This window comes from Hemiscyllium ocellatum, chromosome 17 (assembly GCF_020745735.1).
Source record: "Hemiscyllium ocellatum isolate sHemOce1 chromosome 17, sHemOce1.pat.X.cur, whole genome shotgun sequence".
Classification (NCBI taxonomy): domain Eukaryota; kingdom Metazoa; phylum Chordata; class Chondrichthyes; order Orectolobiformes; family Hemiscylliidae; genus Hemiscyllium; species Hemiscyllium ocellatum.
The window spans coordinates 67,831,747-67,857,914 of NC_083417.1; the positions used below are offsets into that span (position 1 = coordinate 67,831,747).

The 26,168-nt window shown below is 43.6% G+C and overlaps 1 protein-coding gene across 2 annotated transcripts in view; it reads left to right on the forward strand.

Annotated features, from left to right (window-relative positions):
* Positions 1-26,168, forward strand: part of vac14 (vac14 homolog (S. cerevisiae)) — a 350,714-nt gene that overhangs the window by 50,361 nt on the left and 274,185 nt on the right. For both annotated transcript variants that reach the window (XM_060838263.1, XM_060838264.1), the window contains exons 10-11: positions 1,720-1,869; positions 17,427-17,481. In XM_060838263.1, coding sequence (XP_060694246.1) covers positions 1,720-1,869; positions 17,427-17,481 — 205 coding nt within the window. The remainder of the gene's footprint in view (positions 1-1,719; positions 1,870-17,426; positions 17,482-26,168) is intronic.

Sequence of the window (26,168 nt, forward strand, 5' to 3'; positions counted from 1 at the left end):
CTAACCTGTACATCTACAGAGTGAGAGGGGAAAACTGAGCACCCAGAGAGACCCCCACAGCCACGGAGAATATGCAGACTCCACACAGTTACCCGAGGGTGGAATTGAACCTGAGTCCTTCGTGGTGTGAGGCAGCAGTGCTAACCATTGAGCCACTGTGCTGCCCAGCCGTCATCTCCTGACCTCTGTAGACAAACTAAGAATCATTAGCCTTTTGCCCGATTATGTCTGTCTTTGTTTCCATCTGTTGCCCCATTCATAATGCTCGCAGCCCTATGTGTGCTGTGGTGACAGGTAATGTTGGGAATGAGGCAAAGATGGTGTCAGATACAGGCTGGAACTCCTTCCTACGGCTGCTGTCAGCCTTATTAGCATTGGCTGGTCCTGTTCTAGAGGCCAGCCGAGTCCTAAGTGGAGGATTGTGAAGCTGCAAGGTCCTCTCATCGTCTTAGAAGATCAATGACATTACTGTCCCCAAAATTCCTGCCAGCACCTTCTGAGCCAGAAGGTTAACACTTGGTCGTTCTGTCTCAGAAACTCAGTGTACTAATGGAGATGGGCCCTTTGGCCCAAACTGATCCATGCTGAGCAAACTGTCCATTCCCACTAACCCCATTTCCCTGCACTTGGCCCATATCCTTCTAATCCTATCCACTCCATGTATTGTCCAGATGCCTTTTAAATGTTAATGTACCTGCCTCAAACACTTCTGCTGGCAGCTCATTCACATGCATACCACCCTCTGGAGAAAAAAAGGTTGTCCCTCAGTTTCCCTTTTATTCTCTTCCCCCCCTAACCTTAAACTGATGCCCTCTACTCCTCAACTCCCCAAGCCTGGGAAGAAGATTGAGTGCATTCACCCTATCCGTGGCTGTCATGATCTTGTACACCTCTATCAGGTCCCTCCTCAGTCTTGTATGCTCTAAAGAACAAAGCCCTAGCTTGTCCAACCTCTTCCTGTGACTCTGACCATTCAGTTTAGGCAACATTCTTGTAAATTTCTTCTGTACTCTTTCCTTCCTATAACAAAGTGACCAAAACTGAACACAATACTCTAAGTGTGGCCTCACCAACGTCCTGTACAACTGTAACATAACTTCCCAACTTATGTGCTCAGTGCCCTGACTGATGAAGGCCAGTGTGCCAAAAGCCTCCTTCACTGCCCCATCTACCTGGACTCTGCTTTCAGTGAACTGTAAGCATGAACTCCAAGATCCCTCTGTTCCGTTACACTCCTTAAGGTGCTACCATTCACCATGAAACTCCGACTTTGATGTAACTTTCCAAGATGCAAGACCTCACACATATCTCTATGAAACTCCATTTACCATTTCTCGGCCCACTGCACCAGCTGAATGAGGTCCTGCTGCAATTTCTGATAACCTTCCTCACTGTCTACGTTACCGCCTATTTTAATGTCATCTGGAAACTTACTAATCATGCCTTGTACATTCTCATCCAAATCATTGATATAGATAAACAGTAATCAGCATTGACCCCTGAGGCACTCCACTAGCCACAGGCCTCTACTCCCACTATTACCTTCTGCTTCCTACCATCAAGCCAAATTTGTATCCAGTTTGCCAGCTCCTCCTAGATTCCACGCGATCTAACCTTCCACAGCAAACTGTGGGTTGCTGTCTCCCGTTATTTGCTGTACAATCCTATCCTCCTTTATTTACAGTACTTGGTGCGTTTTCTCCTTAATTCAGTGTCCAGGTATTAAGGAGGTAGCAAACGTGTGTAACCAGACCCTGATGAAGCTGATTATGCCAGAGGATGATGGTGACAATATCAGACAGTTCATGCTGCAGCAGCTAGATGGTACCGCTGATGAGTCCTCCTCCAGCCGCAAGGACTCCTCTGACCGTAAGTGATCATTGCTCACTGTCCGCGTATCACATAAGAAACTGGTTCGGTTTGGAATTGCAAGTCTGACCGGATGTGGGTATGAAATACGGTGATTCCAAATCACTTGCTCTTCCCGACTGATGAATGAGTTTGAGAGTTTTGTCTGGTGCTAGTTACTATCTTAGTGTGGCAGCATTCTCTCCCCTGTGAGCCCAGACAGTCGATATCGGATAGTCAAGCTGATGTGAAGTGTATCTCGATGGAGTGAGAGACTGTCCCTCCTGATTGCCACATTATTATGCTTTCACACTGAGTTTTCAGAACAAATTTACAAGCTGAGTGTTTTCCTGAGTTCCATTTGGCCAGTTAACACGTGTGACCACATTTGAATTGAACCCTAGTGTGTAAACTCTCGGGTGGGGTCCTTGATGTCCAAGTGGTCCTTTACAGTAAAAGGAAGAGTAGGAAGCACTATGATACTAACCCCATCATAGAAACACTGGTGTATACTGTCAATCAGGATGTCTCTCATTAGTGTTCCTCTTGCAGACTTCTCTAATCCAGCACACTTCTTGCTTTCATGAAATAGTTACAGTAAGTGCCCAAAATCTGCAAGTGTAGAGTCCCAGAAGTCACTTAACACACGTTACGTTAGCGAGAGTGTTTCTCTGGTGCTATCCTGTTCGGTGCTGCTTTAGCTAACTTGGGTGTCATGATGGAGGGAGACACTGCAGGGTGTAAAACATCTTTATCTACAAAGTTCCCATTTGGTAAAAACAAGGGCTGCAGATGCTGGAAACCAGATTCTAGATTAGTGTGGTGCTGGAAAAGCACAGCAGGTCAGTCAGCAGTGTCTCTCCAGTAGGCAGCATCTTCAACTGGGGAAAGGATAGTAACCGACAATGATTTGGTCCTTGCCCCTCTCACTAAAGTGCTTGCCTGAGGGGACATGGATTCCATTTACGATCAGAGGCATTCTCTCCTTATCCTGTCACTGCACCCTCAGACCAAAGAGGTGATTAAAGTGTGGTTGAGATCTGTATGGCTTAATACTGCCTCAGAAACTTGCTTGCTGCTGGGCGAAATTGAATTGAATAGAATTAGGAGAAAGTGAGGATTGCAGATGCTGGAGATCAGAGCTGAAAAATGTGTTGCTGGAAAAGCGCAGCAGGTCAGGCAGCATCCGAGGAGCAGGAGAATCGACGTTTCGGGCATGAGCTCTTCCCGAAAAAGGGCTCATGCCCGAAACGTCGATTCTCCTGCTCCTTGGATGCTGCCTGACCTGCTGCCCTTGAATAGAATTAGCCTTGTTGTCACATGTACTCACATGAGTGCAGTGAAAAGTTTACAAGTTGCCAGTTTAATGGCGCCACATCTTAAGAATCTGCACCTAGATAGCTTTGTACCTCAGTACAAATTCTTAACGGGGGAGGAAGAGTGTAAAAAAATATAAAAAGTCCAGCATTACAGACCTTCAATAGTACAAAATCACTGTAGTAAATCAGAAAAATAGAGAGGAAAAGTTCAACATAACAGTCCTTCCACAATATAACAAAAAAAAATTAGAATTTAAGACAAAGTCCACTTAGGCCATTCATGGCTCTGGGCTTGAGGACCCGACACCCCCTCCCCTGCATTTTATGGGGAGTCTTAGAGGTGGAGGGAGAGTGGTGAGGTTGAGTGAAGAAATTGCTGAAATGGCTGTGATGGACAGTAGGTGGGGGGGTGGGGGGAGGGTGGGCTGGGAGAGAGGAGACGCGGTGGGAACGCAGAAGGGTAGAACTGTGTGGAAAGGTTTCCAGTGTTGTGGGCTTGAGGTGCTGGAGAAGGTTTGCAAACTGGGAAGGCTGGGATCCTGAACCAATTCAGCCCTGGAGTTTTAAAGCCCGTGTTGTTGATTCAGAGCTGATGCCACAATTCATCAAATAACCACTTTGAAGGGGCACAGCTGTAGAACGTTTGGGTTTGGCTTTGGGTTTTCAGTTTCTGCAAACTGAAGAACTTTTCTCTGTTCAGCTATGATGTGATTAATTGGACAGTACGCTAGCTGAGCTTTCAGCTGTCTGCACCCACTAGCCTACCATTTCTTGAGTAAACTCCTCCATCATCATCATGTCCCTCTATTTAGACCAATATTAAAATCTACCTCTTTGGCATTCGCCGTCCATTGCTCTAGTGGTCCAAATCCATTAATTTCTGACCATACTTCTGTGAACTGCCTTGGGGTGTCTTTGTGCTTCTGGTTTCATGTAAGTGCCAGTTGTTGAATTTGAACTGGGTCACAATGGATTAAAAAGTCACAGGGAAGTGAGAAATGTCTACAGTCAGTCTTGTATCCAGTAGGTGGCAGTATTGGCTCACCTCTAAGTCTTGAAACAACTATTTAATTTCAGCTATCAAGATTATTTAGTGTGCATTTGAATATCTTGTGGAAAAATGGTGGTTGAAAAGCTTCGATCTCAAATTCTGACGTGGCATTCTTCTGTATGGCTCCCAGATTGACTGTCAAGTTGATGCACCGTCCTGTTTTAAAGGTGTTCTGAGTTTTTACTCTCTCCTGTTACCCAGTGATGCCTGAGAGTGTGCTAGCTATTTGGAAATGAGTCATGGTCACTTAAGGAAATGAGAGATCTCAAAAGGGAGGCTGAGTTGAAAATTCAGCATGTGAAATCATGATTGCAGTAGAATGGGCATGAGTATTAAGCCTACTTGGTAGATCTACAACAGACCATGCTGTCTTAAAGAGCTCAATCAATGTCATTGGGTATTGTAGTAATGGGCTGAGTAATTGAGAGTTTTTCTCTCTCATATATGTGTGCCCCAGCACTCTTCTACATACAGTCCCTTCACAATCTCTTTATTTCATGCATGGTCCCTTGAATGTAAGAACAGAGGATGCCAGTTGGACCTTCACGCCTACTCTGTCATTTGCAATGACTGTGCCTTTTTTACTTTGTGTTTTTAAGTTGTGACTGAAATGAGGAAAGAACTGTTTAAAACCCAAGGATTGCTGCATGTTTTTGAAAGCTCGTCATCTAGCCCTCATTGTGATCGACGTTTATATAGCTGCTGCTTCAAGCAGTAATTGAAGTGTAGCTTGCAGATAAGCTGGAGCTGAAAGGCTGTGTACAAATGGAGATTTGTCTGGTAACATGTAGCTGATTGGTCTGTGGGCTAGTGACCAATCTTCGACAACAAATGCCTTCTGCCTGCCAACACCAATGTGATTGACTCTTGGGTAGAGAACTAACTTGGGACTGTGAACAACATACTGAGAAGTCTTCAGATCTCCACCAACTCAGGACTTCTCTCTGTTCTCTGCAGTAAAGGCTGTTTTAAGCCTGAAGAAAATAAAATTATTTTTCCTTCAGAGTAAGTTGTGGAGGTGCTCGTGTTGGCCTGGAGTGGACAAAGTCAGTAGTCAGGTGAAGTGCCGTTCACTTGACGAAGCAGCGCACCAAAGGTTTGAGATTTCAAATAAAAACCTGTTGGACTATAAACTGGTGTCATATGACTTCTGATCTAACCAGAGTAGAAATAGCGGGATAGATCAGATTGATATGTGGTTGGAGAAATAGTGCGAGGAAAAAGGTTTCAAATTCCTGGGGCCTTGAGATCATTCTGAAGGCAGGGAGACCACTACAAAGTAGGAAAGTTACATTTGAGCAGGATCCGAGCTGATGTCTTGGGAAGAGTGTTGACTATTGTAATTGGGAAGGGTTTGAACTAAAATGGCAAAGGGATGAGAACCTATACTGGCAAATAATACAGGGAAATGAAGGAAGAAAACAGAAGATAGGGAATTTTTTTAAAGTGATAATTCAAGAGCAAGAATCAATGCAAAATAACATGAAACTAAAACTGTTTTAAAAAAATTGAGACTAAGGCTTTGTGTCTTAATGTGTGGAGCATTTGCAATAAAGTTGATTAATTGGTCAGGCAAGTAGACATGAATGGATATGATATGGGATATATTATCCGAACGATATGGGTGGGGAGTATTTTGTTTGGATAACTGATCTGATGGCCGCAGGGAGGCCTAAGCATCGGGACCTTGAGATCTTGTTCGGATAATCTGAAATTCGGATAATTGATGTTCGGATAACCAACGTTGTATTGTAGTAAGAGACATGGCTGTAGGGTGACTAGGGTTGGGAACTGAATTTGCGGGGTTTTCAGTTTTAGGAAGGACAGACAAAGAGGAAAATGAGGGGGAGTACTCTGCTAGTTAAAGAGGACATGAACACAGCAGTGAGGAAGGATACCAGCTCTGGTGATGTGCAATCTGTACAGATAGAGCTTTGAAACTGGGAAGGGGCAGAAAATGAAAGTGGGGTTTGAACATAGTCGAAAAATGTGGTGCTGGAAAAACAGGCCAGGCAGCATCTGAGGAGCAGGAGAATTGGCGTTTCAGGAGCGTAGTTGCTCAAGCTCTACTGGAAATGTTGGGCAAGATGTTAAACAGGAAATTAGAGACTGTAGTAATAAAGAACTATAATTATGGGTGAAGCAAGTCTGCATATAGACTGGGTGAATCAAATCAGTAACATGCCCATAGAGGAGGAATTCCTGGAGTGTGCATAAGATAGGGTTTTTTGGATCAGTATGATGAGGAACCGAGTGAAGACAGGCCATCCTGGATTGGGTATTGTGTAATTAAAAGGGAATAATTGTTAGTCTAGCTGTGTGAGACCCCTTGGGAATGAATGACTGTGACAATGCTGCTCCTTTAACAAGGTTATTGTTGTCCTTGTTTTTTTTCAGAGGAGTTGTAACGGCAGAGGTTCTGATAAGTCTGGAAATAACTTCTTGGAAAAGCTTTTAAATATTTTTTAAAGACACTTGTACAATGAAAGGGGAGTGGCCAGTTCTTCCAGGTCAGGGGTTGGTGTGGTTTGAGCAAGTTGTTTTGCTTGCAGCTGCTAGTCCAGTTTTAGCTGGGAACCCAGAGAAGCTGCTGAGGACTGAACGAATCAGGTCCATGTGGATCCTCTTTTTCTGACATCTTTCCCAAATGAACCTGTGTTTGATTTTCCCTTTTTTGCTAAGGGGGTGTTTATGGGGATGTGGCAAGTATTTGGAACAGCATCATGAAGTTACAACAAAGTCGACTGGGTTTTCATATAGGTTAAGTTATTCTAAATTTGGTTCTGTTTTGTTGGTATTTCATTCAGTAGTCTAAATAAATTCTGTTTTGTTTAAAGCTAATCGGTTGGGTCAGCTGCATTGCTCCTGGAATATCCACTTTACACCTGCTTAAAACAACTAGAAAAATTAGAATCTGGGCTGCCTTCTTGAAATGTTTTGATGGGGTCAGGCCTGGCCCAAAGTAGTGATCCTAATGTGATAGAATTCTTCATGACGATCACGAGTGACTTTGTTGATTCTAAGTTTAGGATCCTGAATCTAAATAGAGAAAACTACGATGGTATGAGGTGTGCGCTGGCTGTGATAATTTCAGGAACGTTCCCGTAAATGGGTGATTGTGAATACACAATGGCAAACATTTAAGGAGTGTATGGAGGAACTGCAGCAATTGTTTGTTCCTGTCTGGCACAAAAGTATCACAGGGAATGTGGCCCAACAATGGCTACCAAGGGAAATGGTGATGGATCCAAGGAGGAGGCATGCAAATTCACTGAAAGACGCAGCAGACCAGAGGATTGGGAGTTCAGATTTCAGCGGAGAATAAAAGAATTTTATTAAGTGGGGGGAAACTAAAGCAGGAGAGTAAGCTTGTAAGGAACTGAGCAGAAGCTTTGATAGGTATGTGAAGAATAAAAGATGAGTGAAGACAAACGTGGGTTCTTTACAATCAGTAGCAGGGTAAATTGTAAAGGGAAGCAATGAGGTGGCATTCCAATTAAATACATTATTTCTGCCTTCATAATGGGGGTCACAAGCAACAGCTCAGAAATGTTGGGGCACACAATCTAGTGAGAGGGAGAAACTGAAGGATTAGTAAGTTATTCATAAAATAAGTGAGCGAGGTGAGGGAATTAAAAATATTTCCATAATATTATTTGACATCACAGTACATGGTGGCTCAGTGGTTTGAACTGCTGCCTCACAGCGCCAGGGCCCCAGGTCCGATGCCAGCCTCGGGCAACTGTCTGTGTGGAGTTTGCACATTATCCCTGTGTCTGTGTGGGTTTCCTCTGGGTGGTCCAGTTCCCTCCCACAGTCCAAAGATGTGCAGGTCAGGTGGATTGGCCATGCTAAGTTGACCATAGTTGTTAGGCGCATTAGTCAGCAGGAAATGGGTCTGGGTAGGTTACTCTTCGGAGGGTTTGTGTAGACTTGTGCCAAATGGCCTGTTTCCACATTGTAGGGAATCTAATCTAATTCAAAGCTGGGTAGGCGAGTGAGCTATGAGGAGGATGCAGAGAAGTTTGTGTGATATGGTCGAGTTGTGTGAGTGGGCAAATGCATGGCAGATGCAGATGAAATATAATGTGGATAAACGTGAGGTTATTCACTTTGGTAGCAACAGAAACCTAGGGGCAGCACGGTGGCTCAGTGGTTAGCAATGTTGCCTCACAGCACCAGGGTCTCGGGGACTGTCGGTGTGGAGTTCACATGTTCTCCCCATGTTTGCATGGATTTCCTCTGGGTGCTCCAATTACTTCTCACAGTCCAAAGATGTGCCAACTCGGTGGATTAGCATGCTAAATTGCCCATTGTGTCCAGGGATGTGCAGGCTGGGTAGATTAGCCTTAAGAAATGCAGGGTTACAGAGGTAGTTCGGGGTATGGGTCCGGATGGGATGCTCTTCAAAGGGTTAGTGTTGAGTCAATGGGCCAAATAGCTTGTTTCTACATTGGAGTGATTCTATGATAAAGTGACAGGGTAAACAGAGGAAGGATGTTTCCGATGACCAGGAGTGCACGGCCAGGGATTGCTGTCTGAGAATACAGGGTAGGCCATTTAGGACTAAGATGAGGAGAAATCTCTTCACCCAGAGAGTAGTGAGCCTGGGGGATTCTCTACCACAGAAAGCAGTTGAAGCTAAAATATTGAATGTTTTGAAGAGGGGTATAGAAATAGCGCTTGGGGCTAAAGGGATCAAAAAGCATGGGGTGAAAGCAGGAACGAGGGACTGAGTTGGATGATCATATTGAATAGTGGAGCAGGTTCAAAGGGCTGAATGACCTCCTGCTCCTATTTTCCGTGTTTCTGAATGCAGTTCTTGGTCAGTGATTTTCAAATTCATTTGCGGGGCATCTCTTGCGTGGATGCTGTGGCAGTAAAATGCTGCAAGTTTGACACAGCTGCACACTGAGGAGTCAATCCTGCCATTCTGTAACATCAGTTGATTCCAGTGAGCCAGCACTCGGGATTTTGATGGCAAAGCTACTTCCATGTGTGTGCTGTAGTTGCACCATCTAGCGACGGTGTTGGCAATGCGTGCTGCGTATATATGCGTACATATGATATGATTGAGCTGTGAGAAATGGAAGTGTCAGATCAATGCAGGAGGGGGTGCACCATGCAGGCTCACTCATAGATCAGTGAAGGAACAGATATTGTGCTTGATGCTGACACTGCATCACTGAAAACAGGGTTTCATTTGCAGCATTGATTTTCCTCAAACATGACCAAGCAAACTATTAATCTATCATTGGATTGAATGACAAGTAGCACATACATTAAAGGTACTTATTCTTCCTATCTTTAGGTTCACCTTTCAGTTCAAGAGCTTGGGAAATAGATTCAAATGTGTAAAATGTAGTCATTATAAATTTAGTAAACCAGAGAGTCAGCGGGTCCTATGTTGGACAGCTTTGAGTAACAAGGAGAAAGTGAGGTCTGCAGATACTGGAGATTAGAGCTGAAAATGTGTTGCTGGAAAGGCACAGCAGGTCAGGCAGCATCCAAGGAGCAGGAGAATCGACGTTTCGGGCATGAGCTCTTTCCTGAGCTCATGCCTGAAACGTCGATTCTCCTGCTCCTTGGATGCTGCCTGACCTGCGCTTTTCCAGCAACACATTTTCAGCTTTGAGTAACACCAAGCTGAGCAAACCAGACCATACCTGCTTTGATACTTGCTGCATACTCTCTTTAGTTAGGGGGCATTTAGGTCTTCCAATTTCCCTTTCTCTTTGAGCCAGGTAAAGGGAGGTGCAGAGGGGAGATGGCCAACTGGTCTCTCCATCCTGACTCACCACCTCAGCAAGCCATGCTGCAAAGTCTGCTCATGGGCACCTGATGCCGTTGACCTTCTGGCTCGGGCATGAAGGATGACTGGAGTCAGGGGAGGTGCGTGTCTGGCTGCTCAACTCCCCATGTTGATAGCCGGCAACTTCACAATAAAAACCGATTCACATGACCTGGAGAGTAGCACGCAATGGGTTCATTCCATAGGAAAGGGAAGCCTTCAAGGTGACTTAGTGGAGGGCTATCAAGTTATGAATGGGCAAAGTTAAAAAAATCACAACAGCCAGGTTATAGTCCAACAGGTTTACTTGGAAGTGTAAGCTTTCGGAGCGCTGCTCCTTCATCAGGAGAAATGGAAGTGTCAGCTCGCTGCAGCAGGGGGCAAACCTAGGCAGACCTGCTCAGATCGGTGAAGGAGCAGCTACTGTGCTCGATGCTGGCACTGGGTGACAGGATTCCATTTGCAGCTTTGATTTTCCCAACGTGACCAAGCATACAATTCATCTATCATCGGATTGAATGTAGAGGAACACGTACATTAACAATACTTATTCTTCCCATCCCTTCGGCTAGCCTTACAGATCTCGAGCTTGGATGAGGGTTTCAAGCACCGAAAATGCTGAAGGTGCACCGCTCCGAAAGCTTGTACTTCCAAATAAACTTGTTGGGCTATAGTGTTGTGATTTTTTTTGTTAAACTTTGTCCGCCCCAGTCCAATACTGGCACTTCCACATCAAAGTTATGAATGGAGAAAGTGTGAAGAAGCAACTCAAAATCTCTGATACTTTTAATTCAAGGTAATTTTGGTGTTCTGTGGATTTAGAAAGCAGAATTTTGAGTGGTGGTATCTTTGAGACAGTTACTTTTCAGACCAGCCTCACCAGATGTAGTCTGCACCAAAAGTGGCCATTGTTCTCTCTCTAAGCTGTGTGGCCTGCACAGCCGTTCCAGAACTCCAATGTTGGTGTGCCAAAGCATTCACTTCCAGTTACAGATGTTGATGCTACATAACAATCTCGAAAGTAGAGGAAGTATGGCAGTGACTGAGGATGTACAATTATCCAAGTGTTACAGAACAAAAGCACAGGCATTTGATAGGGCACCACATCAAAGGTTATTATGTAAAGTAAGAGCTCGTGATTTAAAGAGTGACATGTTCGTGAACAGGAAATGAATGGGCATAAAATTTGAAAGCTGAGGGGTGTTCTGTCAAGAATCAGTGTTCATAATTATTCACAACTGATACAAGAAAATGACTTGAGCAAAGCGACTGAATGTAGGGTTGCTAAATATGCTGATGCCAAAATAACTGGGCGAGCAAGTTGTGACAAGGGCATTAGAAGTTTGCAAAGGGATATAAATAGGGCAGGTTGATGGGCAAAAAAAGAAATTGGTAAATAGTGTATAATTTGGAAAACTCTGACCGTATTGACTTTGGCAGGAACAATATGTTAATAGAGAGAAATTGCAGAATTGAGATAGGGAGGGATTGGGGTGTCCTGGTAAATGAATCACAAAGGTAAGTATATAGAATCAGCAAGTGATTAGGAATGCTTACTGAACGTTGCCAATTATCGACTGGGGCATGACTATAAAAATAAAGATGTTTGTTGTACAGTTGGTGAGATAATATCTGGAGTGGTATGCACATTTTTGCTTTTTAAAGCAAGGGTATAAATATATTAGAGGCAGTTCAAAGAAGGTTCACTTGACTGATACCTGCAATGTAGGGTGTTAACTTTGTGAGGAATGATTGGACAGGTTATGCCTGTATCCATTAGAGCTTAGAAAAATGAGGTGATCGTATTGGGCTATACAAGATCCTGAAGGGATTTGATGGGGATGGAAAGGTTGCTTCCCCCTGAGGGGGATCCGGAGCTAGGAGCAGCAATTTAAAAATGAGAAGCCTTCCATTTAATACGAGGAGAAGACTCCTCTCCAGGAAGGTAGTGTGTGTTTGGAACTCTCTCTAGACAGCAATGGACTCAGTCATAGAGATGTAGAGCACAGAAACAAACGCTTCAGTCAAACTCATCCATGCTGACCAGATATCCTAAATTAATCCCATCCCATTTGCCAGCATTTAGCCTGTACTCCTCTAATCCCTTTCTATTCATATACCCAACCAGATGCCTTTTAAATATTGGCAGTTCGTTACATATGCGCACCACTCTATGCATGAAAAAGTCACCCCGAGGTCCCTTTTTAAATCTTCACCTCTTACCATAAACCTCTAATTTTGGGCTCCCATACCCTGGGAAAAGACCTTGGCTATTCACCCTAGCTATGCCCCTCATGATTTCCTTAAACCTCTGTAAGGTCACCCCTCAACTTTTGTTGCTCCACAGAAAATAGCCCCAGCTTATTCAGCTTCTCTCTAGAGGTCAAACACTCCTTCTAAATTTTTTCTGAACCCTTTCATGTTTCACAACAAGTTTCAAAAAAAGTTTCCTACGGCAGGGATAACAGAATTGAATGTAATATTCCAAAAGTGGTCTCCACCAATGTCCTGTACAGCCGCAACTGACCTCCCAACTCTTAGATTCAATGCAATGACCAGTAAAGGCAGTGTACCAAATGCATTCTTCACTGGCAAAGTGAGGACTGCAGATACGGGAGATCAGAGTTGAAAAATGGAGCACTGGAAAAGCACAGCAGGCCAGGCAGCATCAGAGGAGCAGGAGAATCGATGTTTCAGGCATAATCAGCATCCTTCATTACCCTGTCTACCTGCGATTCCACCTTTAAGGAACTATGGAATCTGCACTCCAAGAACACTCTGTTCAGTACCTCTCCCCAGAACCATACCATTGAGTGTATAAGTCCTGCCCTGATTTGCCCTACCAAAATGCAACATTTCACATTTATCTAAATTATACCCCATCTGCTACTCCTCGATCCATTGACCCATCTGATCAAGGTCTCGTTGTAGTCTCAGGTAATCTTTGCTGTCATTAAATATTTTTAAGGCACAGGTAGATTCTTAACTGACCAGGCAGTTGAGGGTTATCAGAAATATGCGAGTTGGGGTTACTGCTGATCAACCACAATCTTGACGAATGGCAGAGCAGGTTTGAGGGGGCCGAGTGGTCTACTCCTAGTTCGGAAGGTAGTCATTTGCCACGATGTACATGTTGCCTGTCCACGAGGGCAAAACAATTAGTCCCGCTTCCCAGCCCTTTCCCTGAGGCCCCGCAATTATCCCTTTAGAAAATTGTCTCATGTACATATGGAAGTCATTCTTGAATCTATTTCCACCATATTTTCAAGCACTGTGTTCCAGATCCTAACCAATAGAAAATACAATTCTCCATATTACCTCTGGTTCTTGTGTGGAACAACCTCCGAGGACTATTCTGTAGTCAGACCGGACTGACTGGCAATACTGGGACAATTGCAAGAGGGCCTATTCTAATCTCAATTAGACCTCTTTTTTTTTTGGGTTGAGGGGCAGAAGAAGAATTGTAGTCTGTGTTGCAATTCTTTAAAAGCTTTTTCCTGTCCTCTTTAATCTTTGATTTTGTTTGATAAAGTACATTCCACAAAGCTTCCAAAACGCTTGAAAAGAATGCAAGCATGAGGACGTGCAGCTTTTATCTTCCACAGTCACGTCGACAAACTGTGTTCCCGCTTGAAGATTGTGGACATGTTCTTGACAGAAGTTGTCGAGATTTACGGAATGTGTGACGGGAAGTGTTGCATTAGGCTTGGATAAAAGGGTTGCCTGCAAGCAGGAATGACAAGGTTGTACATTTTGTTCAATCCAACCTGTCATCCTTGCCATGTTCAGATGTGGCCCAGAATTATTGTTGTGAATGCAGTAGAATGATAGTTAATCTAGTTCCTGTATTATGCTGTCACAAGGTTTATTGGTACCAATACATCTTGGGAAGCACCATACTCAAATTAATTCACTTCAGTGATAGATGATACATTCAACTTATTCATGTTAGGTTGCACCCATCTCTGTGACAGATCTGCAGCCATTTCCATGAAACTGTTTTAAGTGCTTCCCCCCAGGTCTAGCCTTGGCTCTAAAAGACTCAATCTATAATTGTACTGTAGGATGATTTCCTACAGATTGTGATCGCACATGGGCTAATTTTATCTGCACGTTCGCAAACCAGGGAAGAGTGCCACTTGGAAACTGTAGCCTGCAGTTTTGTAATCTCTTTGTTTTTCTTCTGCAGTCCCAGTGGGTATTCTTCCTCAGCAACTGAGCATTCTTACCACCTCCAGTACAGAAGTGTCGTCCATCATTTTCACTCAGACTATGCAATTGTTTAACATTTAAAAGCAATTGTTTATTTCATTTGCTGCTCTGGTGTTTTACTTAAAGATTGACAGAGTGATGATCACCCCAACAATCTGTCTAGGTCCATCCACATTGATAAGAAAGCACCACCAAGTGTTTACTTCCTCAGGAAATTCAGCATGTTCACAAAGACACTTTCTACCAATTTGTTTTGATGCACCACCGAAATCATCCCCTCTGGATGCATCACAGTGTGGTACGGTAACTGCTTGTTCCAAAACCACAAGAAACTACAGAGAGTTGTGAACACAGCCCAGTCCATCACACAAAGCAGTCTCCCGTCCGGTGACTCCGTCTATACTTCCAGCTGCCTCAGGAAAGCAGCCAACATAATCAAAGATCCCTCCCACCCCATTGCACTCTCTTCCACCCTCTTCCTTTGAGCAGAAGATATAAAGGTTTGAATGCACATGCCAGGAGATTCAAGTTCAGTTTCTTCAGGGCTTTGAACGGACCTCTCAAATGTTAATTCTGATCGCTCCTTCTCTTCGGCTGTAGCACTGTATTCTGCACTCTTCTGCTATCCTAATGCACTGTGTATCGTATGATATTTCTGTACAGTGTGCAAAACAGCACTTTTCACTGTATCGCAATACTTGTGACAACAATAAATCTGTTTATCTAATCTCTTCAAGTTGGAGGGAACTCCAGCATGGTGTCTTCTGAATGAGGATCTCCCATGTGTTGACATATGGGTTGCATTTCTTGAGGGAAGCCTTCAGGGAGTCTTTGGTACATATTTTTTGTCCTCCTCTCTTTCGAGTCCTGTCCTTGTGCTATGCACAGAAGGTTTGCTTTGGCAGTTGGAACTCAGAGATCCCAATTATGTAGCCAGCCCAGCAGAGTTTGGTTTTGGATTCCTCTGGCTACAGGATATCTTTTACATAAGAATGTTGCTGCACATCAGCAGACACATGGCCTTTGATGGAAGGTAAGTCCAGTTTCCAGGGCAAGGAAAGCTTGATGCCTGGGGAATCTCCCTCCTGCTGCAGCTCTCGTCCAGCATTGCAGCCATTGATGTCAGGTGAGTGCCTTCAGCCTGGATCACCATATTGAGGGCTTGTTTTGGATTCAGCTTTGGCTCCTCCCCTCCAACTTGACTGTTGGTGGGTGGCCCTGTGAGGAGTTGAGAACTCCTGGTGGCATCACTCTTGGGATCGACAGCCTGTCCTACGCAGCAAGGTGGCAATCCACGGGAAGGGACATGGTGTGCAAGGAGTCTCAAGGCATAATTCCCGAGGATTCTTTATCAGCCACAGCTAATATTTAGTGGGTGCATCCCAATGCATTATTATTGTGTCACACCCATGGACACTGTGCATTGCTTAGAATGTTGAAATGAGGTCTTGTTTAACTCCATGACTTAATGCAGTTTTGAATTTAAATTGCTAAAAGCTGCCCTGGATTCTTTCAGATGATCCATGTTCTTTGACAATTACATCTTCTAATGTGGCACAGTTGATTGGTGTCAGAGGTTAATAGGCAGCTTGCCCAGTGGGGTGGTGGGTAGCTACCTTGCCTGGCCTAGGTCCTGGATCCTACCCTGAGGTTAGCTGACTCTGGCTGGGATCACAGGGAGGAAGGAAGATGGCCTGACCTTCAAGCTTGGGCTGTATGCAGCTGCCCCTTGGAGATATCCATCATTCACACTCCTCACTGGTGTCACAGCCTATTACCGGGGAGATTTGTTGAGAATTTATCACCTTGCCAGCATAAAGTCATGTCATGTTGGCGACTGAGATAGGAGGGAACAAATTCTTGTCACCCTTTTCTCTGTGTGAAGAATAACAGCCACTTGGCAGCCAGAAAGGGATAAATTGATTTCTGATAGGAGCTAAAGTTATCAAATGCAGGTTTGTTAGGCTGCCGCAAGGTCTGAGGGATTTAAGGTTTCAGTTGGATAGAATCATAGGCTGAACAGCTTCCTTCATTGCACTATCGTATCTGCATTGGCTATTTGCATTGTTTTAATACTTGGGTCAAAATTCTGCTGGTTGCCATGCTGCGATTTGAATCCATTTCCCCAAGCTTTAGACTGGGCTGCTGGGTTATTATGCAGTGATATTACCACTATACTGCCTTAACATCCAACAGAAGAGACGGGAGGGAAAGGGCCAATGAAACTGCGATCCCATTCATTCCATTCCCCTCACTTGTCCACAGAATGGTGTAAATGATCCATTCTCAAAGATGTACAGTTCTGGCTATGGAAAGTCAGCATCGATTCTGCTTCAGCAAAAAAACGCTGTCATCGTGGTCCCTCTAATACTTTTCCCAAATGCCTTCAATCTGTGCATTCTGGTTACTGGGTGTAGGCCATGAAGGGAACTTAACTGCAATTAGTAATTGTGGAATTGCCAGCTAGTCTGAGGGGGACCATGAAGCTGTTATTAATTGCTGTTTTTAAAAAAAAAAATCTGGTTCATTAATATCCTTTTGGGTAAGGACTGCCCTTACCTGATATGACTCCAAACCTTGAATATTTTGGATGACTTTTAACTGCCCACTGAAATGACCAAGCAAGACATTTAATTCAAGGGTAGTTGGGGATGGGGAGCAAATGCTGGCCTTGCCAGTGATGCCCACAAAATGGGAAATAAAAATAAACCCCTAAGTGCTGGCAAGCCTTGATTATTTCTCCTTTAGCCTTCATGTTGCAGCAAGAATATCCCCTGGTTCTCCAGGAGTTCCTTCAGTCCTTCAGGTTCTCCAAAAGTCTCCAGGAGTTCCTTCAGTCCTGAAACCACTTGGAAAAACTCCTGTGCACTCTCCTGCTTTCACAATTTTTCTAATGTACACGGTGCACATTTCTAACTCCTGTTTGTTGAGGGTTCATATTCTCCCAGGCTGTCCAACTCCCTGTAAAGGATAATGTTAACCGGGCTTAGAACTACATACAGATTGTGACCAGCACACTTATCAGCAGGGAGATGCTCCCCTTTAATGGCGTGCTCTAAATTGAAGTAGCATTGCCTCACAATGTGTGGCTGAAAGAGACCAGCAGGGATGGTCAGAACCAGCTAAGGTGATGGGTGGGGTGCAGATGTTTAAATTCCAGTTTATACAGAGAAGGGAATTAAAATATATTTTCTCCCCCTTCCAGAGTCAAACATGTCCCAGGACTTGAACACCAGCAACAACATTGGCGAGTCTGTCACGTGAGTACCTGAGGTCATCTCACTACTTCTATAGAACTGCTCCTAGTGGCTAATTGTGCAACATGGTATTTCATTGTAAAATACAGGTGAGGAAGCATCCACTTTAACCCTCAGTCTGGGCTGATTATTGACCTCCATGATGGTCCCAAGTCTGAGCTGATATTGGCCTCCTCTGGGATCCCTGGTCTGGACTGATGTCAGCTTCCATTGTGACCTTCCTATCCAAGTGACTTAGTAACTCCTTGCTTTATTCTGATACATTGTGATTTTTGCAGGACAGAATGTGTCCGTTAGATAACTGAACACCTCCCACCTCACTCCCCAACCCCATTCCCAATCACCTGGAAGACTTATTCTGGAGAGTGTCAATCACCTCAGTCGCTGCACGTTCTGTGTATTTCCAATTCTGCACTAAGCATGTATTTCTGTGCTGAATGCATGAGAAGTTTAATGCAATGTCTTTTCATCTTGAAGTGGAAATCTGGTTCCCATATCCTGTGTTCTAATGTGAGTGCAGAATTCAAACATATCCTCTTGGAAGAGGTTTATTCATTACAATCCATGTCCTGTAGTGCTGGGAACATAGTCCAATTTAAGTACAATTCACTCAAGTCTCTACTCTGAAATTTAAACTTGAAGGTTTCAAAATTCTCTTGTGGTATACCTCAGTAAATCATCCACTCAACAGGCTTTGTTTTCAATCACATTTCCATTAACATCTGGTCTGAATTTATCTAAACTGAAAATACTCAGCAGCATGTTCAATCCTAGTGACCAATTCCAGACCCAGTACACTGCCCTGTGTGGAGATGGGCTTTCAGTATTTGGATAACCTGATATAATGTATGAGTGTCACCAGGTGCCCCACCTGCAGCACACTCAGTCATTGTCTGCGCCAAGGTAGCAGCCTCTGGTTGATTACCTGGAGTGAATCAGACAGATTTGTTGTGGGATTGCTAATGTTGGCTATGCAGGGTACATCCTCAGTAAAGGAGAGGCTGATTTGCACTTTGCTCTCGGTGGGTGAATGTCTCATTAAAATAGGCCGAAGGGGGGAATCCAAGATGGCGGCGACCCAGCAAGTCTGAGTCTATAGTGCTCTTCCCAAGACTTGGGTAAAGTGGGTCACCCACCCCCGCCACACTCACCAAATCATTCATAATAGCTGTTAACTTTAAATAGCTGCTTAGTATTACATTTAAATAGACTAACATTTAGTGAAAAATGACCAAAGGGAAGGGAGCCCGCAGCTCTCAACAAGCGGGACCCCCCTCCCCCACCTTCTCCCTCTCCGGCTGCAGCAGAGGCGTCCATAGCCGCCCCGGGGGACTTACTGACGGTAACAAGCCTTGTGGAGATGATCACCAAGCTGGACGCGAAGATCGATGCCTTTATCGAGGAGTCCCGACATCGCTGGGAATCACTCTCGGCCGCGCTGCAGAAGCACGGCCGAGACATCCAGGAACTGGAGCGCCGAGTCGGAGGGGCGGAGTTAAAGGCCGCGACCTCCGAAACTGCAGCTCAATCGGCCGCGGATAGGTCCAGACTCTCGAGCAGCGAGTCCGGACCTTAGAAAATCATATTGACGACCTCGATAATCGAGTTCGTCGAAAAAATATTCGTTTGCTGGGCCTTCCCGAACGGGAAGAGGAAGGCCAGCTTACAGCATTCCTGGAGCAGTGGCTGCCACAGCTTTTAAATCTGCATGCTGGATCAGGCCAGGTAAGGGTGGAATGGGCCTACCGGGTCACAATACGTGGGCCCGGCTCAAACCAGCGCCCACGCCCGGTCCTGTTCCAGCTGCAGAGCTATAGGGAGAGGCAGATGCTCCTGGAAGCCTCAAGAAATCTTGGAAAAGATCCCCAAGCCATGATCTATAAAGGATCCAAGATCATGCTATTCCAGGACTTTTCCCCAGCTCTGGTCCGAACAAGGAAGGCATTCGACGAGGTGAAGAAGCATTTAAGGGACTTAAATACTCAGTACTCCTTACGCTATCCAGCGACGCTACGCTTTAACCACGAAGGATCCATATATAACTTCGGAACACCAGAGAAAGCCAAGGAATTCTTGGACTCTCTAAAATAAACTGTAAGAGATGGTGGATGTTGGTTTCCCTTTCCCTCTACTTTGGTTTACATCCCCCCACCTTTTCTGTTTCTCTTTTTTTCTTACCTTATTGTTTAATATTATCATGGGGGCGGGGAGAGGGATTTGGTTACCTTATTCTATTTTACTTCTGTCTTTAGGAGCGGGGTTGTTTTTCCCCTGTTATTTTGTATTATTATATTTAATTATTACTTGTTGAGATTGTAATTTTATAGTTATATATTTATATATGGTATTAACATTCCCAAATATATCCAGGTGTTGGTGTGGGCGGGGGTAGAGTGCTCACTGTTAACTCTAGCTTTATATTATATTTGAATTCTCCTCATTTTATTGAGGAGCACCTGGGTCAAGGGTGGGGCATTGGTTGGGAGAGGATAAGATGGACTTTTGGAGAGGAAGTGACACTCCCGGGGAACAAGGGGGAAAATCTCCATTTAGGTATGTTTTATATTTTTTTATTTAGAAATAGTTTTTTATTATATTGTTTTGAGTGTATTAGAGAGCCTTTATTTTTGTAAATTTTATATGCTCCATGCTCAGGATGTTCCAGATAGGGTTTCCCCTCCCGAGGGGTCTCCGATCTGCCCAGATGATTATGGTTGATCAGTCGGTTAAGTGGTGCACCTGGAATGTCAAGGGGAGTAATTCGCCAGTTAAAAGGAAGAAAATATTATCAAATCTTAAGAAAGAAAGAGTTGATATAGCTCTCCTACAGGAGACACACCTGTCGAATAAAGAACACTTAAAATTACGGCAGGGTGGATTTGATCAGGCCTTTTTTTTCTTCTTTTAGCTCAAAAAGCAGGGGAGTTGTTCTTGTTCGGAAGAATTTCCCTTTCAAAATTCTAAATCAGATAAAAGACGAATCTGGATGATATATTTTGATTAAAGCCCTCGTAAATGGAGAGGATTATGGGATTTTAAATTTGTACTGCCCCCCGGCACACCCCTTTAAATTTATAACGGAAGCTTTTTCAAAATTGATGGCCTTTGGTGCCCGTCATACAATTATAGGGGGAGACTTTAATTGTATTATGGATCCGGAAATAGATAGGATTCCCAAGAGTGCTGCCGGAGTATCTCCCAGATCTAGACAATTGGCGGATCTGAATGAATAATTAGGATTGGTAGATGTATGGAGATGTCTCCATCCACAGGGTAGAGATTTTTCTTTCTACTCTAATCCACATAAATGTCATACAAGAATTGATTTTTTAAAATTCCATATCATCCTGTAAAATAGGTACTATAGCGATTTCCGACCACGCTGCTGTATATATGGAAACTAAGGCAAGGAACAATGGGACATCCGCTCGGCATTGGCGTATGGACCCCCTCCTGATAAAAGATAGTAAATTTGTAAAGTACTTCTCCCAAGAATTTAAAACTTTTTTAGAAATTAATTCAGGTACGGCTAGCAACCCATCAATGATGTGGGAGACCATCAAAGCTTATGCACGAGGTTTGATCATCTCCTACTCAGCGACCCAGAAAAAACTGAAGGGAGAGCAACAGCGTCTGCTCGAAGCTCGCTTAAAAGCAGCTGAAACAGCATACGCTGATAGACCTTCTATCACAAAATTGCAGAGGATTACAGCTCTTAGGACAGCTCTAAACACTACGCTTACTCAAACGGCTAAGAGGGAAATATTATTTGCAAAACAAAGGTTATATGAATATGGCGACAAACCGGGTAGATACTTAGCATTTCTTGCAAAGAAAAAGAAGGCCCCTCAGACTATTACGTCTATCAAGGAAAGTCCAGGTACTCTGACTCATGATCATAAAAAGATTAATGCGATCTTTAGAGAATTTTATTCTGAGTTATATAAATCGCAGGATTGTGAAGATAGGACTAGGAGGATGCAGTCATTTTTAAAAAATTTGACCTTTCCGGGCTTGACTCCAGAACAGGTATCGGTCCTAAATGCTCCTCTAACAGTCCAAGAAATATTTCATGCAATTAGGCAACTTCAGAGCGGAAAGGCACCGGGCCCAGATGTTTTTCAAGCTGAATTCTATAAAGAATTTACAGAAATATTGGCTGGTCCACTTATGGACATGTATAACCATGCATATAGTCAGGGCTGTCTCCCGCCTTCGCTGAAAGAGGCAAATATCTCTTATCCTTAAAAAAGGAAAAGACCCAGAAGACTGTACATCATATAGACCAATATCCTTGCTAAATGTAGATTTTAAAATCCTCTCTAACATGTTAGCACTGAGACTAGAAAGGGTACTGCCATATATTATAAAGGAGGATCAGACAGGATTTATTAAGGGCCGTAGATCATCCAATAATATAAGAAGGGTTTTGAACATGATCCAAGCCTGTCATCAGGGAAAGATACCAGGAGTAGTAGTCTCATTAGACGCGGAAAAGGCATTCAATAGAGTTGAATGGTCATATTTGTTTTACACATTGGAAAGGTTTGGCGTTGGGCAGGTGTTTACCAAATGGGTCTCAACATTGTATAGTGATCCCAAAGCAGTTGTGCTTACCAATGGATTAGGTTCGGATAGCTTCAGTATGGGTAGGGGCTGCTGTCAAAGATGTCCTCTCTCGCCATTATTATTTACGCTAATAATTGAACCACTAGCAGAAGCTATATGGACTGATCCTAATATAACGGCCCCGAGGATTGGTACAGGTAAACACAAAATTACCCTTTATGCAGATGTTCTTTTATTCCTCAATAATCCTCTGATGTCCGTACCTCGTCTAGTTCAAGTTATTAATACATTTAGTGCATTCTCAGGCTATAAAATGAATTTTTCAAAATCGGAGGCTATGCCAATGGGTGGCTTGGCTATGACACCCCACTTAGTGGACGGATCCCTTTTTCCCTTTCGTTGGTCCCTGGAAGGTTTCTTATATTTAGGTATTTTTATTACCCCAGTATTTGGTCAGTTGTATAAGGCGAATTTTGTGCAATTACTGGAAAGGGTAAGGCAGGACCTCCAGCGATGGGGAGACCTTCCAATTTCCTGGTTGGGTAGAATAGCACTAATTAAAATGAATGTTCTGCCCCGTCTCCTATATCCTATGAGAATGCTCCCGGTGATGCTGCCAAGGATGGCCCTACGTAAATTATATGGCTGGCTGGGTTCCTTTATTTGGAATCATAGACAGCCCCTCATTAAGCTGAAGAAGCTACAGTTTCCACAGGCAAGTGGAGTACTGGACTTCCCAGACTTTAGGAAATATCAGTTAAGTTCTCTACTAAGTTACATAGCTGATTGATTGTGGGTCGGACAAGACCCAATCTGGCTGGACATCGAGGCCTCTCAAGTAAAATACCCACTTATTAACCTCTTATTTTCAGACAAGAGGAAAATCATTACAGACCACTGTAAAAACCCCATAATACTAAACACAATTAAGGCCTGGAATATAATGCGGCAAAATGAGGGTAATTTACATAAAACATCCCCCCATGCACCGATAGTAGGAGCATGGGGATTCCAAGCGGGGTTTACAGATGCCACTTTTAAACTCTGGAGATCCAGGCGTATCTCATGTTTAGGGGACCTATTTAAAGATGGGGTCCTGATGTCTTTTGAACAGCTGCGTCAGAAATTCGGATTACCCAATGGAGACCTCTTTCGATACTTCCAAATTCGAGATTATATACAGAAGAAGACTACGTTAATAGATGGTCTTTATAAATCAGATAGAGAATGTAATGTCCTACGACCAGTGGGGGTATCCTCCGTCAGTACTATTTATCATTTACTACATGATGAAGTATCAGGAGATATGGGCAATCTGCTTAAAACATGGGATCAGGATTTGGGACTAGAAATCTCTAGAAATGTGGAATGATATTTAGGAAAATGCTAGAAGAATTACTATCTGTAACAGAACCCAGGCTAACCAGCTGAAGATACTTCATAGGGCCCATATAGCACCGGCTCGATTGGCAAAATTTAAGGCAGGAGCATCTCCAGTGTGTCCCAAATGCAAAATAGAGGTGGGCACTCTTGTACATTGCCTATGGACTTGTCATAAGATCCGTAGATATTGGATTAAAGTAGCAAGTACCCTGACAGAAATTTTAGGAACGGAAATTAGAGTGGACCCTGTATCTCTCCTTTTGGGCTTTTCGAACTTTTCCTCTCTGGATATGCACGGGAAGAGACTATTTTCTATTCTCTCTTTCTGTGCAAGGAAAAATATTTTGGTGAACTGGGTGGCTGAGGGCCCCCCTGGACTTTCAAATTGGCACAGATTAATTATGGAATGTATTCCCCTTGACTTCCTCACAAATATGGTGCACCGAAAGACTGAATTATTTTATAAAATATGGCAGCCCTTTTTGAATTACATAAATGCAGATATTTCGGCTATCCTAACAAGGGATTTTATTTAGTGAAGATTACAAACCTGGCTGCTCCGGGGCCCCTTAGGAGAGGAATCCCGCACGAATACGGGTTTTATCACATTTGATGTTACTACATTCCGAGCATGTAAGAGACTTAAGTATACACTCTGGTTAGTTATTGGTTAGATTAGTAGAAAGTTGAGTTTTTTATTATTTTGGTAATTTTCTTTTCCTTTGTTAAATTTTGACTATTGTATATTTGATTTAATTGTATATCAATGTTTGTATTTGAGAGTTTTGTTTATTTTTGTAAACTTGTAAAAATGTTAAATTTCTAATAAAAATATCTTTAAAAAAAATAGGCCGAAGAGGGAAGCATTTGCATTTATACAGCACTCTTAACGTCAGGATGATTCAAAGTGTTTTATAGCCACCGGAGTACTGTTGTACGCCAAAATCATGGAAACTAATTTGCACACAAAAACCATGTATAAACAGTCATGTTAAGATGAAACATGTGCAATGTTTGGCAGTGTTTTTATGACAATAGTTTGGGGATTAAAATTGGCTGTGGGGCGAACTCCCTTGTTCGTAAAGTAGTTCTAAGAGCTATTTTATGTCTATCTGAGAGGGCAGATAGGATTAATATCTATGTCACCTAATAGAGGGTACTATTAGCAGTTGTGCACTGGTTCTGTGCCATCCTGCGTTGTCCAAGTCTCAGAAACAGGATTTGAACTCAGCTGCTCAATGAGCCATGGCTGATAGGTTAGGGAATGTACTCTAGCATGTCGATGAACTGTCTGATTATGAGGATATATTTCCCCTGTGAAGGCGACCTTTGCCGCAAAGGCGCAGCTTTTATGAGTGTAATGCCCTCAATGAGATTAAGTGAGCAGTTTGTTTTCTTGTATAGACTGTAACTTGTGTCATGATGCATGCAGCAGGATTGAGCCACTGGATGTGCTTGTGGCTAATACCAGATTCCATTCATTCCATCGTGCCAATAATTGAGCATTTTAAAGATGAATAATCGGACAAGGGTCATTGTTTCCCAAGATAATGATGCTATCAATCCCAGGCTTAAAGCTGTGGCGATATGTAATACCTTCCATCACCTGTTTACACATTTTTGAATGGTGAAGCAATAAACAGAAACTTTCGATGCCTGTTATTGAAAGGAGAGTGCTCTGCAATTTGTTTGCAGAATCACAGCCCTTCCCTTCCTGCTCTTAAATGGAGGCTGGGAGAAGATCTTCTCAAGTTTTGTAGCCAACTGTCAGAATCTGGGTGCTGGGAAAGAGTGGGAGACTGGAGATGGTGTCTGGGCTTGCATTGCTTTCTTCATTTCAATCATTGATATCCTCCCTGTCTCTTTGCACGCAGTGTGTTTCTAATTATTTTGGCCCTTGTGTGACACTAAGCAAGCTACTTACCCCTTGTGATAAATTTCTCCTTGCCTTATCACTCTGAAGTAATTAATTTTATTTTGTTTCTATCTCCATCTCACTTAAATGGTCTAGTTTCTCCTGATTGGTGAGGGATTTTTGGTCTTGTGCTTTGCCCTGTATAAGAAACTGTTGCATTGAGGGGTTACTGAGGTCCTTGATGTAATGGATGAGGCACCACAACTCTATGGGACAGGCTATAAAGCCAGATGTTCTCTTCCTCTGAGCTTTTGCAACTTGGGTCATTGAGAAGGGAAGCTACTATAGACAGGACACCAACTCGCGGAATGTTCCAGGGAACATCTCTGGGACACGTGTACCAAACAGCCCACTGCCCTGTGGCCGGCCACTTCAACTCCCCCTCCCACTCCCCCAAGGACATGCAAGTCCTGAGCTGCCACCACCGCCAAATCCAAGATACCCAATGACTGGAGGAAGAACTCTTCATCTTCTGCTTTGAGACTCTCCAGCCAGACATAACATGACTGTTTATAGATGTTCCTTGTGTGCAAATTAGTTTCCATGATTTTGGCATTACAACAGTAGTCTGGTGGCTGTGAAACACTTTGAGGCATCCTGACATTAAGAGTGCTAAGTTGAGTGGATGATTTGTATGGCATCAACATCAATTTCACCAGTTTGATCACCTCCCCTCCCCCCAAAACCTCATCTCCGATCTAACCTTACAACTTGGCACCACCCTCTTGAACTGTCCCACGTATCCATCTTCCTTCCCACCTATCTGCTCTGCCCTCCCCTCTGACCGAACCAGAGGACACAGCTTAAAAATAAGGGGTAGGCC